Source organism: Scomber japonicus, chromosome 3 (genome assembly GCF_027409825.1).
Source record: "Scomber japonicus isolate fScoJap1 chromosome 3, fScoJap1.pri, whole genome shotgun sequence".
NCBI classification, from domain to species: Eukaryota; Metazoa; Chordata; class Actinopteri; order Scombriformes; family Scombridae; genus Scomber; species Scomber japonicus.
In genome coordinates, this window is record NC_070580.1 from 9,036,834 (window position 1) to 9,050,410 (window position 13,577).

At 39.8% G+C, this 13,577-nt stretch overlaps 2 protein-coding genes across 2 annotated transcripts; one reads left to right on the forward strand and one right to left on the reverse strand.

Moving 5' to 3' along the window:
• Positions 1-428: 428 nt before the first annotated feature.
• On the reverse strand, positions 429-1,890 carry gpr27 (G protein-coupled receptor 27). Its single transcript, XM_053315153.1, has one exon. It carries the CDS (start codon positions 1,629-1,631, stop codon positions 516-518), a length of 1,116 nt encoding a protein of 371 aa, XP_053171128.1. The 5' UTR covers positions 1,632-1,890; the 3' UTR covers positions 429-515.
• A 3,227-nt stretch (positions 1,891-5,117) lies between these two features.
• On the forward strand, positions 5,118-12,342 carry LOC128355015 (eukaryotic translation initiation factor 4E type 3-like). The gene is made up of 7 exons (XM_053315156.1): positions 5,118-5,465; positions 7,389-7,461; positions 9,134-9,228; positions 9,649-9,709; positions 9,791-9,857; positions 9,970-10,125; positions 10,706-12,342. Exons 1-7 carry the CDS (start codon positions 5,278-5,280, stop codon positions 10,750-10,752), a joined length of 687 nt encoding a protein of 228 aa, XP_053171131.1. The 5' UTR covers positions 5,118-5,277; the 3' UTR covers positions 10,753-12,342.
• The last annotated feature ends 1,235 nt before the right edge of the window (positions 12,343-13,577 follow it).

Below are 13,577 nucleotides of genomic sequence, written 5' to 3' on the forward strand. Positions count from 1 at the left end.
GTGTATTGTTTCAGTCATCAGTTCTGCAGAAGGCAAACAACCTTAAACGGATGTGTTGGAATATCATTTTACAATATACAAACAAATAGCCAAAATGACATTCATGTACAATATTGTAGCAGACCAAAAAAAAGGTTAATATGCTCAATAGGGCAGAGGGAAAACAATGTCTCCAAAGGTAGGACATAAAATGACACATAAATTCTATATTTGGAGTGAATGCCACCTATAGCCTACACATGCAGAGGTGTAAATTAAAATGTGGCTTAATCATGACATCTGATGCCCAGTTGGTGCTATTTTTTAATAAAAGCATATGTTTCCATCTCTTAATATGCTTCCTATAGTTTCAACCAGTCTGTGTAGTGTAATATTTTGTCAAATTAAAGTAGTGGGTGGACTGTTTGTCACAAATAAACTGAGCTGAACATCCCTGACTGCGTAAACACATTTTGGGGACCAGTCTAGATGTAGAAGTGTGTCTTTGGCAGTATATATGTTGGGGCCAGGAGCGTTTAGATGACACAGTATGGCTCCATGGGTGTCTGTGTTCCCAAGCAGCAGGGGAAACAGGCTCTGAGGCGCATTCGGAGCTCCTTGTTGAACAGGAAGCTGATGATGGGGTTGGCTCCAGCCTGGGCGAAGCTCATCCACACCGCAGCGCTCAGGTAAAGTTGCGGGACCGAAGCCCCCCGCACAAATATTCTCAGGTAGCAGGCGCTTATATAAGGAGCCCACATGATGAGGAATGTCAGTGTGATCATGTAGTACATCTTCCCTATCCGTTTCTCCATCTTAAACTCATCCAGCACTAGCAGCCTCCTGTTGCCGGGGTGAGTCGCTTGCCTGATGCCCACCAGCGTCGGCGGGGTGGGTCCTCTACCGAAGCCGGCGATCCAGTTGGCGGCCGCCTGCCCGGTGGCTCCGGGGCCGTGGAAGGTCCAGTTCTGGCTGATGGCCGGTACCAGCTGGGCAGGTTTCATTTTACGGTGATCGTACACGAAGCACAGCATCTTTATGTAAACCACATGGGTCGTCCCCACGATGACGGCCAGCATCAGCATGAAGCCCAGCGTGTCGTTCGCCTTCACGTAGCGGTGCTCGAAGATGCACTGCTCCTCCTCACGGATGAACTTGTAGGTGCCCACGTCGAACACCGGGGGGAAAGCCATGGCCACAGAGAGAGTCCAAACCATGCAGATCACCGCGACGCACGTACATAGATTCATCCGCTTGGAGTAAAACCTGTGGTGGGCGATCGCCATGTACCGGGTGACACTGACGCAGAAGAGCAGGAAGGCGACGTGGAAGCAGAAGAGCACGGACATGAAGGCGACGATCTTGCAGCTGAGCCCGCTGTACGGCCAGGCGGAGCCGCCGCCGATCGATGCCATCACGAAGGGGAAACACACGGCGGAGCGGACCACGTCTGCCAGGCACAGATCCAGGAGGAAGTAGTAGGGAGCCTTGTGGAGGGAGCTGTCCTTCAGCAGCAGCAGGGACAGCGACGCGTTGCCCAGCAAGCTGATGCCCATGATCAGACCCAGGGAGGCCAGCTTGACCGCAGAGGCCGCGGACGCATAGTTCTGTAAGGACGGGCTGCTCTCCCCAAACTCACTTGTGTTTGCCATCTATGCAGCCGAGGTAGCGCGTATTCCCACATCAATTCATCGACGATCGGTAGTATCCCGCCACGGCTGAATGGAAAACACAACGCGATCCGCCGCCCCTCACATAGAAAAATCACTCAGGAATAAATCCACTCGCTCAACATCCATCCCGATGTGCTGTGATCCCAACCAATAATAAAAAACAAACACAAATCATTCAATATCTCTTCTTTTTTCTTCTTCTTATCCTTCATCTCACAAGTGTCCGGTATAAAAAGCACCCCTGTCTGTGGCTCCTCTCTCCGCTGAACAGAGACAGCCAGGTTGAGGTTTATACACCATCTCGGTAGGCATCCGTTCAGCACACTCAATAACACATCTCAGTTTCCACCGATGGCGGAGGTCTCCCGTTCTTCGTCTTGAGGAATCAAAAAACAGACAGTGCTGCACGGAAGCATGGCGCAATTACGCATCCCCAGCCTCATCAACGCCCGCTGCTACAATGTTACTAAAATATACAAAAAACGTGTTTGTCTGTGGAAGCTGAGTGGAGGTGGGAAGCTCACAGAGGCGGGGGAGCGTCAGGACGGTGGGTCTCTCGGTGGAGCTCTCACACACATATACACACGGCACAGCGTCTAGTCTATGCGACGCACGTCCGCTTGCATGTACAGAGCAGGCCTGGGATCAGCCAGGAGTCTCATCTGCCCGTCCAAGTCTATTGCAATCTATAGGAAGCCTGTCTTCATGCACTGATGTGACGCAGATGTTGACAGATGTTGACTTGTATCAATATTGCACAATGCTTTGATATGCAGGTAACTATCACAGCCCCTATGATTATATATCAGATAAAGACAATAAGAGTCAAGAGTTCTGCAGATATTGTTTACTAATGCAACTTATACTCTTTATTATTGCAAGACAAACATTATAAATGCACACATGCAAACAGTATATGATGTAAGGACAATAATATACTAAGATAGGCCATCTCAATTTTATATGTTGTACACTGAGGAACTGATCAATAGTTACAAGGTTTTTACTGCATTTCATTAAGTTTAGACTGGGTTTGGGTTTGACTGGTATGCCACACAGCTAGAACTGATTTGAGACATTAATTCACATCAGACCAGAACCCACTTTGGTCATATGTGAGTTCAGTGCTCTGTAATACTTTCAATGTGGAGCTCAGCTTTCATGACCCAGTCACCACAAACACAGGAATCCCGAATCAAGTCCAGGAGAATAATTACAGAAGGTTCAGGCAGACACTATAAAAATTACAAACCAGAATAAAACCAACTGCCAGTCAAATGTTTCCACCAACTAAATTAGTTTTGGAGTGTTGTTGGTGTGGCTGAGTTCAAGGTAATGAACTAGCTGACATTGCTGGAACAACAAACACTGGCACTGGAGCATGGAACATGTTTTTTAATAACCAACGAATAAGTCAAAATGCAAATATTTACACACTAATTGGGAAACAGTTCCTTTATTTTGAGTCTGTGCATTGCTTAAAGGATTAGTGTCAAGTTCTGGGCTGATCATATAGTTTCTGCAGTTAAAAGGCTTCATAAACAACTGCCTTGTTGGAGTCTGCAACCTATACTTTTCTTTTTTTTAAGTACCTTTATTGGAAAATTACAAATACAATATATCAAGTAATAAAGTGCAATTTAAGTACCATATAATAGCCAACAAGGGGACCAAAGACCAAAGCTAGTGTAATGAGAAGAGGTCTCACTCAAAAGAGAAAAAAACATACCAGTTTCCTGGTCTACATAAATTGACGTAAGCCCGTTTCTGCTTTTCACATACAACAGGCTTGCTAACAGTTCTTGACTGTATATTAAATACTGGGAGCAAAGAACTATATATATATTAATATGAATATATATATGTAGTGATTGGGACATTTTACATTTCAAAAAGCATTCTGTCACAGAAACAGTACACTCAGGCATCATTGTTCTAAATGACAGTAAAACACATTGTTGTCATGTACTGCAATTTCTTGTGACGTTTCTGCCAACATTTACATAGAGATTATATTCATTTCTATGTAAATGTTGGCAGATTTGAACCATTGATAAGCTAATATTGGCTTAAGTGAATATACAGCAGACCTACTGCCTTTATAAAGGACTCAAGTTAATTTGTTGCTGTAAACTGTGTATAGGGATGTGGTCTGGTTGCTACTGTGTAAGTTTATTATGGTGCACTTGTGGTAACCTACATTTACTAGTGGTAGCCTGCAATTGTAAAAGTAGCCTAAATTTCAAGGTGAAAGTCCACCAGACTCAGTTGTCAATAACATTTATAAAAACAACACCCTCGGACTTCATAACTGTCTTACTCTGATCTTTTTTTTTTTTTTTTTAACTTTAGTAGTTTAAAGGATAGGTTCACATTTTTAAAAATCTTTCTTTAAACAACAGTCAGGTGTCCATATGAACGGTGACAGATGTTTTCCATGCTGTAGTCATTCATTCTGTTCATACTGGCTGTTAAAAGATCTCCTTCAGATGTGCTTTCAATGTAAGTGATGAAGGCCAAAATCCATAATGTGTCCACACAAATGTATTTAAATGTGCAGTGTGTAGAACATAGTGACATCTAGCAGAAGGGACTCAGCAGAAATAGATTATAAAATAAAATATATATTACAGTATGTTAACCAACCCCAACTGCTCATCCCTAAACCTAACCAAGTGGATGTGTTGTGTAGATACTACAAGTCTGCAGCCGGTAGACCTACTTGGTGGGTCCTCTTCCACAGAGCCCACCATGTTGCACCACTGTGTTTCTATAATAGCCCAGAACGAACAAACCAAACACTGGCTCTAGAGAGAACCGTTTGTGTTTTTCAGTAGTTTGTTAGCCACTTTAGACTCTCAAGTATGCTTGAAAGGGATGTGTGAGGGGTAGCAATCTGCAACATCACCACTAGATGCCACTAAATCCTACACACTGGTCCTTTAAAGGAAGCTTATATGAGGCTTCAGCAGTCTGGGTTAGTCATATCAAGTGCATATCTGCCACATTAACAGACTCTGTAGCATTGAATTCCCTCTTTGTGTTTTCTCGGACAGTGTTTTACTATTGAGCTGTGCTGAAAGTATAGTGCTAATTCAGACAGTTGAAGCTTCATGTTTGCTCCAAATAAACTTTTAAATACAGTTTTGCACAGAAGGAGGACTATGTTTTTTGGCACCCATTACTTACATTGTAAATGCATTAAGTGAAGGGATCTTCTAATGGCCAGTATGAACATGAGGAATTATTATGGCAAGAAAAACCTATTTGAATGTTAATTTGGGCTCCTGACTGTACCATCCTTTAATGTATTCAAGCATGTGTCCGCACAATCAGTTATCCAGTGCATGACGGAGCTATGAGGCTGGTAGATTTGTGATGCAGGTCGGTTTCTGCTAACCCTCCCAAAAAAATCCAGCAGAGTGATTCCTCATCTTATTTTTCCGGCTCTCTGGAATGGACCAACTGCGTCGTTTCTGCCCGGTGACGCAGAGACGTCATCAGTCGGTAGGCGGAAAAAGTGTGTTTCTGTATGTGGAGATAAAGCCAAACCGGGTGTTTTTATTAAGGAGATTGATAGAAGCAGCAGCAGAGAGAAAGAGCAGCGTCTTTTTTTCCTGCTGTAATGGCGGTTCCTGCGGGTCAGACGGATTTACAGATGGACAGAGGAGCACTAAGCGGCGACACTGTTCCCCCCCCTGAAAACAACATTGACATCGACGAGAAAGAGTTGGACAACATCACAAAGAAACACCGAGAAGACGACACCGCGACGCTGCCTTTACACTCACCTTGGACGTTTTGGCTGGACAGGTAATATATCCTTCCGCGTTGTCGTTCACTTTAGAGACCGGGAAGAGCAGCGGGGATGTGAGGAGGAGGGAGGGGGGCGAGAAAAATATCATTCAAGGCCAAAAGCTTTCAGTAGGCCTCCGGGAACAAATGTAGCGGGAGAGTGTTTGCGTTTTACATGACCTTATTCTGTTGACCTAACCGAGGCTGACACCCCTAGAAAAGTTCACATTTTCGCGGCTTTATTGGTGTTAAAGGTAACGACGTGTGGGTATCACAGTGGACGTGTGTTATTTCTTTGTTATCCAAACATATAAAGTGAAGTTACCGGAGCTCAGGTTCCCAGCAGGGGAGCCTGAGGAGGAGGAGGAGGAGGAGGAAGAAGAAGGGGGGTTAGAGTTGAACTTTTTGACTCTTTCTCCATTTTCTTGCAAACTAGCACACTCAAAGATACTAGCTTCACTCTCTTCAACAGCTAAATAGCCAGTGTAGACTTTAATAGGCTACAGCCATGTTTGTAATAGTAGCCTACTCAGTGTAATGTGTCTGAGCTTGCATAAGATATTTAAATGCTACATTTCCTCCTTTATGATCTGACAGGAAGTTTGTCATTTATGCTTAGTTTATGATTTGATCCTTTGCCTCGGTGCAAAGGTGTCCAAACTTTGGATAACGCTGAAGTTTTGGTATCTTTCATCATGTATTTGCTCATTGCGTTGACATGTAATCAGTTAAATATTAATGAAATAAACTCAAGAAACCTTTTTAACAAAAAAAAAAAAAAAAAAAAAGTCTGTAAAAATGCTCAGTTTCCAACTTAAGAGTAGGCTGTTATTTACTCATTAACACCAAATTTGAAATAATAGCTCAGTTCATTCATTAGTGGAACAGCTGGAAATTAATAAGCAACAATTTGGTCAATTTTGGGCAAAGAAATAGTTTTTTTACAAAGCAAACATGACAATTGTTTCTTGCTTCAGTTTCTGTAAATGCCAATATTTGTATCTATGTCATTTAAAAGTAAATATTGAGGTTTTAGACTGTTGGTCAGATAACATGAGACACATTAAATCATCATCATGCACTCTCAGAGCTTGTGATGTGCTTTTCTGATTAATTGATCATGAAAATAATCCTTAATTTAGATTTGACAGTTCCACATTTAGCTATTTAATGAATAAAATGAATGAATACATACATAAATAACACGGTCCAACCCCCAGAATACAGCTGATAATGAAGCATCAGGCTAGATGAGCACTTCTATACTTGAATAGCACAGTCATTATTAGTGTAATTACAGCATGCATCATATAATCTATAAGGCATGGAAATGAATCAAAATGACCCTGGCTTAAATTAGTTTTTTATTGTAGTCATGCACAGAGAAAAGTTATTTTACAGAAGCAGAACTTTGCATATAACAAGGTGTGGAAAGTAAAAGAATGTAATGGAAGAGAAGACAGGTAAAATACTTTCCTGCAGACTTCAGAAAGATAAAACCTCTAGATTAATCCCAGATATACACTCAGGTCACACTATTATTAAAGAGCCCCGAGGTATTAATAAAAGGTTTAAAGAATTTAATGAAGAACTATATAAAAAAGGGAAACCATATCAATAAAAGTGGATTTAGATAATTGAAAGAAAAGAATTAGATAAAGAAAATTAGAAAATGTGAAATTATTACATCAATGAAGTCATAATACAGCAATGAAGCTCCTGGGCAACTTCTACAAAACCTTTACTTGATCTTTTGGCAGATACATTTACTGACTTACTATGCAAACCAAACAAAAGCTATAGGCTGGGTTCAAATGTTAAATATCAGCTATAAAAGCAAGTTAAGACAGCTCTATTTTACAGCCTGTCGGCACTCGGTCAGTAGAATGAATGAACTGAACAAAGCTGAGAGTCTGAATCAGTTTTCATGTGCTGTTGCAGATCGTTACCTGGCACGACGGCCGCAGAATGTGAATCCAATCTGAAGAAGATCTACACAGTACAGACTGTTCAGGTGAGATTTGGTGTGTCGGCTCAAACAGCTTCATCATCTTAAGAGGAAACAGATTGAGTGTGTGACTTGGCTGCAGAGTCACGTTCACATGAGAAGAGGGTCCTGAGATAAAAGGGAATCGGCAGTTATTTGGCAATTAAAGCTACAGCAGGCAGAGCTGATGGGGAAAAAAATCAAAGTTTTTTTGTTTTTTTTTTACTGTGAAATATGAGCACATACTTTATAATGATCTGACACCACGTTACGTAAGAGAGGTTCAAATGGCAGCCTCCTGTTGCTGTTGTGTGGCATAGTGTATCTGACAGCAGCTCCAGATCTACGTCCACTAGTATCTGACATGTGAAAGTGCATCTGCTAATCTGTATTGATATGATGCTTTTTAGGGCTTTTATTTACAGTAAAGCAAAATTTACCCCCCTAAATTAGGTGGAACCTGTTTTCATTATGCAGTTTCAGTAACATAAGTGAAACTGACTTATGGTTTCAGTTTTAATAAGCTGAAAAACACACCAACTATTGTTTTAATCGTTTAGTCAAAGTCTTCAGTTATTCAGGAGAATATGAAACAGATTTGGCCCTTCCAGCTAAAATCCTTAAAGCTGCCCCCCACCCCCCCACCCCTCTCCCCTTCACTCAAAAATGTGTTGTTTTTTTTTCTTCTTCTTGTTCCTTCAGTTGGATGTTCAAGCCTCATCGTGCAGAATGATGTACTGTATGTGCACTGTCTGACACGTGAAGGTTGCTTTCACATTCATCTGCCGAAAGGGGGGGAAAGTTCTGAGTTGAAGGGGTGCACCTATAAGCATGATTTGTGACTTTACATCTATTGTGGGAGCCAAAACCTGATCCAATATTTAACTTACACAAGTTTTTGATGTGCGTGGAAACTTGAAACCTCCAGTGTATATACACAGAGAATGGACTTTTCAGTTCAGTAGGAGACTTTTTCTGAAATGAATGAATATTTACATGTTAATAGATTGTGGATTTTTAATGAGGCAAAACAAATTGATGTCATTTTGACAATTTCTAACAAGATAATTAAACTTTTTTTTTTGGATCGGACTCTATTAATTATTGGAAGCAGATAATATATTTTTTATGTGTTTTAAAATATGTCCGGAGGGGGTCTTTAACTTCCACCCATTGCACTGCTGCACATTGTCACTCTGTGCTGCAGTGAGAGGTTTACAGCAGTGATGTGTTGTAGTTGCTGTATTGGTCCTGCAGGGAGGTCTGCCTGCTTTTTATTTGCATCATCTGCACAAAACCTGGAAAAACACACCAGCTAGTGAACATGCAGGACTGATGTTTAAAAGTACAAACAACTCTCAGAATGAACCGCTTAAAGCACACTGGTTAATTTTTCTTTGGTGTGATCTGACAACATGATCAGCATTTCTCAGTAAAAGATAATAAAGAATGTCACAGTCAATGTGGAGTTACTTTATTAAGGAGCAATTTATTAATTAAAAATGATCTGGATACCAGCTGTGTGATCATTTCCTGTAGAAAATACACAAAAGTACTGCAAACCAATTTCATATTGGACAAAGGAGGCAAATTGCTACTATTAGACAGCACTAAAATAACCTGCTCTTTAGTTTAGAGGAAGACATAACTCTTGCACGTGTCAAAAGCATCACTTCTCTTTTTTTGTGTGTGTTTGCAGACGTTCTGGAGTGTATACAACAACATCCCTCCAGTATCCGCACTGCCTTTGAGATGTAGCTATCACTTAATGCGCGGAGAACGGAGGCCACTCTGGTGAGTCTGTTATTACTGTAAATATTATGATTATATTTATTATCATACGCTCAAAGGGCTTGGAAATTATAACAGCAGCTCCATGCTATAACTGCCACGTAATGTCATAATAATAGTAATTTCCCTGCAGTTACATTGCACATAGAAGAAACACTGTTAGTATAATAATGTCATCACAGCAACATAAAGGGATGTATGTTCAATACATTGAACTGAGTGTGTAGTAAAAGCTTGAATTATTACATTATTACTTTTGAAATTACCACAGCCTTATCACTATTAGAACACTGATGTCATGTTAATACGATTCAATGTTTTCTATTTTAGCTGAAGGAAATATGTAATAAATAATAAACAGATCACTCAGTTAAGATTGTGCTGTATTCATTTGTTTTTTTTCAATCTTTTTTACTCCAACAGGGAAGAGGAAAGTAATGCAAATGGAGGAGTATGGAAGATGAAAGTACCAAAAGAAAGCACTGTAGGTGTTATGCCCTGCTGAGATTTTTAATAATAATAATAAATGACTTGAATCACTAATTAGCCTCTCTTTGCCCTTCAGTCTGCAGTTTGGAAAGAATTGTTACTCGCTACTATTGGGGAGCAGTTTGCAGATTACTGTGCCTCAGGTACGCTGCTCTGCTTCTTCCATTGATAGTAGTTCTGTTGATGGATATTTATCTGCTATTAACATCGGTGATCTTGTCTGTTTCATCTCTTTTTTTTTTGTTTGCTTGTCAGATGACGAGATCGTCGGTGTCAGCGTTAGCGTTCGAGATCGGGAAGATGTTGTACAAGTGTGGAATAAAGATGCGTCTCTCGCTACCGAAGCCAGTATCTTGGGAAAAATCTATGAGCTCCTCCCCCACATATCTTTTAAAGCTGTTTTTTATAAGTGTAAGTATGCCCCTTTTTTTTCTTCCCCTTTTCTTTCCACCTTTTTTTTTTTTTTGGGATTTAGAAATGGAAATGAGCTCAAGCTTTGCAGACGCCTTGTCAGAAACTTAACGTGAGACTGTAGAAAAAAAGACTGTGCACATTTTAAAAGAAGACATTTCCAACCGGTGCGTAAGTATGCCAGAGGATGATTTAAAGGAGTGCTCATGGCTGCAGGCAAATCGACACTGGAGAAAAGGCAGTGAGTTAAATGGCCCATATGCAGTCATACCTGCTCCACATACTGTTGCACATTCATATAGGCTGGTCTTGTCACTACATGTTAAATATTTGTGGCCAACATTATAATGAGCGGCAGTGTTTTAACTAATGCTCGGTCGATTGTGTTTTTTGAGCTGAAATCCAAGAATTTGATCCAGATTTAAGATTCAAATCGGTATTTATATTATTTTGAAATTCAAAAATGATAAAAGGTCGTTGTGTAGTGAAGGTCTAAACTGTTCTGAATGTAAAATGAGTGTTATTTATGCCTAACAGATCAAGGGTTTATACTCACTATGAATCACTTTGACTTTTTCAGCTCACATGGAACATCACGCCTTTGAGGGAGGACGTTCAAGACATTAGATTTTAACGCACTTTTTTTCCCTTTGGTGTATTTTTTTAACCTGAACTCTGTACCAGCCTTGACGTAAAAAGGCTCTGTCCACAACCTAATCAAGGATATTATTTTGCATTCAACGAGGAAATGTTATCAATATATTTTTATAACTTTTTATGACTGATGCCTTTTGTTTCATCTTTCATGTGGGGCCCTACAGCTCTGTTTAAAAAAAAAAAAAAAGCCCTCAGAGAATGTATATCCAGCGTCAAAATCTCATTGCGAGTTCATTAGTCCATGTTGGTTTTGACTTCCTCCTGTACTGAACTGCACTGGCAGGGTCCTGTTTCTCTGCGCCGGCCTACGGACCTCACAATTTGAAGCTCGGGGTATAGAGGTAGCAGCTAATCAAAGTATGTTTCAACAATATGATATGTTAAGATACTTCAAGTCATATCAAGTTTTAGTCGTCAGCTCGCGAAGTGCCAAGTTTGCATTTTAACGTCAAGAGTGTTTTTATTCAGGTGGAGTTGACTTCTACAGATGGGGTGAACGTCTCATTGGGTTTCTCGAGTCTTCAGTTGTACATCATGAAAATCAGGGTTAACACTTGGAAACATTGCACACGACCATATGTTCCAGTCACGGTATCCCTCAGCTATAAAGCCATCATAGAGAATCAGCACAAATATGGCCCTAAGAAATGTTAGATTTAGTTTCTTGGAGGTTTTTCTTTACAGCTTTAGTTAAAGAGCAAAAATCCATCCTGAAAGGTGCCTCTTTGAATGTTCCTAGCCACACAACATGTGACATTTCTTTCAATACAAGTGTCAAAAGTAGACCTCTGCTCTCCTTTTTTAAAGCAGTCACACATTGTTAAGTACGTGACTCTGAAGAGACGCGGCCCTTTTTTTTTGTTTCGCGCTCGGCCGGTGGTGCTCGTCTGTAGTCGTTTTTTCCTCACTGATAAATCTAGTTTGTTTACTGGACTGTGTCCTTTTAACCATAACACAACTGAGTAAAAAAACAAAAGCAGCATTATTTGTTTTAAAGAAAGTAACATACAGTCATGAGATTCCCATGTTCAGTATGATATGTAGATGCAATATGTCAAATTGTATGTCTTCAGAAGTCAGAAAGGCGGATGTGGTGGGTTTAAATGAATATGAGTGGATGTAGACTGTTGCTTCAATGGAATGTATGCATATTTAAACATAATCTCATCAATTTGATCATGTCTGTATAGGTTAATACCATATTTCAACAGTTAAAATATAAAAAAAAAACATTTTTATACTTTAGATCTTTTTACATCTGGGCCATTTTACCTGAAAAGTCATCAATTTGTTTACCGTCACTAATACAGTTATAACACACTATTGTTTTTATTGCAGTGTAGGCTACAGTAAACTGAATGCTTCTGGTATTATGGTATGTCACACCACTCTTCTAGTTCAACTTTGGACTGGTTAATAAGTTAGTTATAAGGGGACAATATTTCCTTTGTAAACATGATTTAATGCAGTGACATGGACTAAGTCAATAAAATGTAAATGTACTTGTTTTGTGTTTCTTGTTGCTTGGTAACAATCATAAACAGCAGTTATCTGTTCAGAGATATGGTATGACGTGTTAATACTTGAGCATCTTTCACCTATGGCAAGCCATTTTGTGCTGACTCATCATTTTTAATTGGGTCAGTTGCACATTCCATTCCTGCTGTCACTCAAAGTAAGACAATTATAATACCTCTCAAACAACTTTTGAAAGCACAAGCAGCAATGGCTCTCCAATGGAAGAAAGACACAGCATAAGATTGATAACCTGCAGTAAAGTTATAAATCTGTAGTTTATCAGTCTACCAAATCTGACTGTCTTATTTGTTCATTTTGTTTTTGATTTATCTCTTCGTGTCTCACAGCAGACATCTTTTCTTGTCCAAGAAGGAAAAGCACAGGTGTTACTAATAATATCAACAATGGCTTTATTCAAGCGTGTCATTACAAGCCAGCATGCACAATATCACAACCCTGAAACTGAAATGGAGTTGGTCACGTATTGTGTTATTTCTACTTGTGCAATTCCTGCTGACATGTCAAAATGTCTTCTGTGAAAAAAAATAAGGCCCATTAAACTTCAATTGAATGATTGTTTTCTCCTTTTTGCCAGTTGGAGGCTGCGCAGCAAGCTGTAAACACAACATTAACATTGCATCACCACATCAAGTTAACATTACTAATGGTATTTTCTCAGATTTGCTTCTACAAGTTTTTAATTAGTAAAATGTGACACAATAAAAGTTACCTAGGCAGTAACTCAAAGAGACAGGTGGAGAACATACAGACATCAGGATAAAGCACAATTCAACATGATTATTGTCTCTTATCTGTTTTTATCTATTTTCTGTGACTGGAAATATAACTGTCCACCTTATTGGACATGTGTTTAAGAGACTGGACATACAATATTTTACCATTCTATACTTTACTATCACTTTCAAACTCAAACATTGTCATGGATTATTATAAGAATTATGCATAATGTAGTTAAACATTAAGCTAAATAACACTATTAACATTCAGTCATGGTGTGTAAGTATGAAATTTAAAAAAAAGTATTCGTATTGGCGCACAGGACATAAGTTTTTCTCCTTTTTGCTTATTGGACAGTCTAGGTCATGAATCTGTATACCTTCTTCAGAAGTCCTTTTCCTTTCATTTAGAGCCCCCAGCAGCGAGGGTAAAACACCGTATCCGAGCCATTCATCCCCTTTGGAAATCAAGAGGAGCTCCTATTCATTTGCTTAATTACCTAATTAACAGAAAGCTAATTACTTTGTTGTGTGCACGCG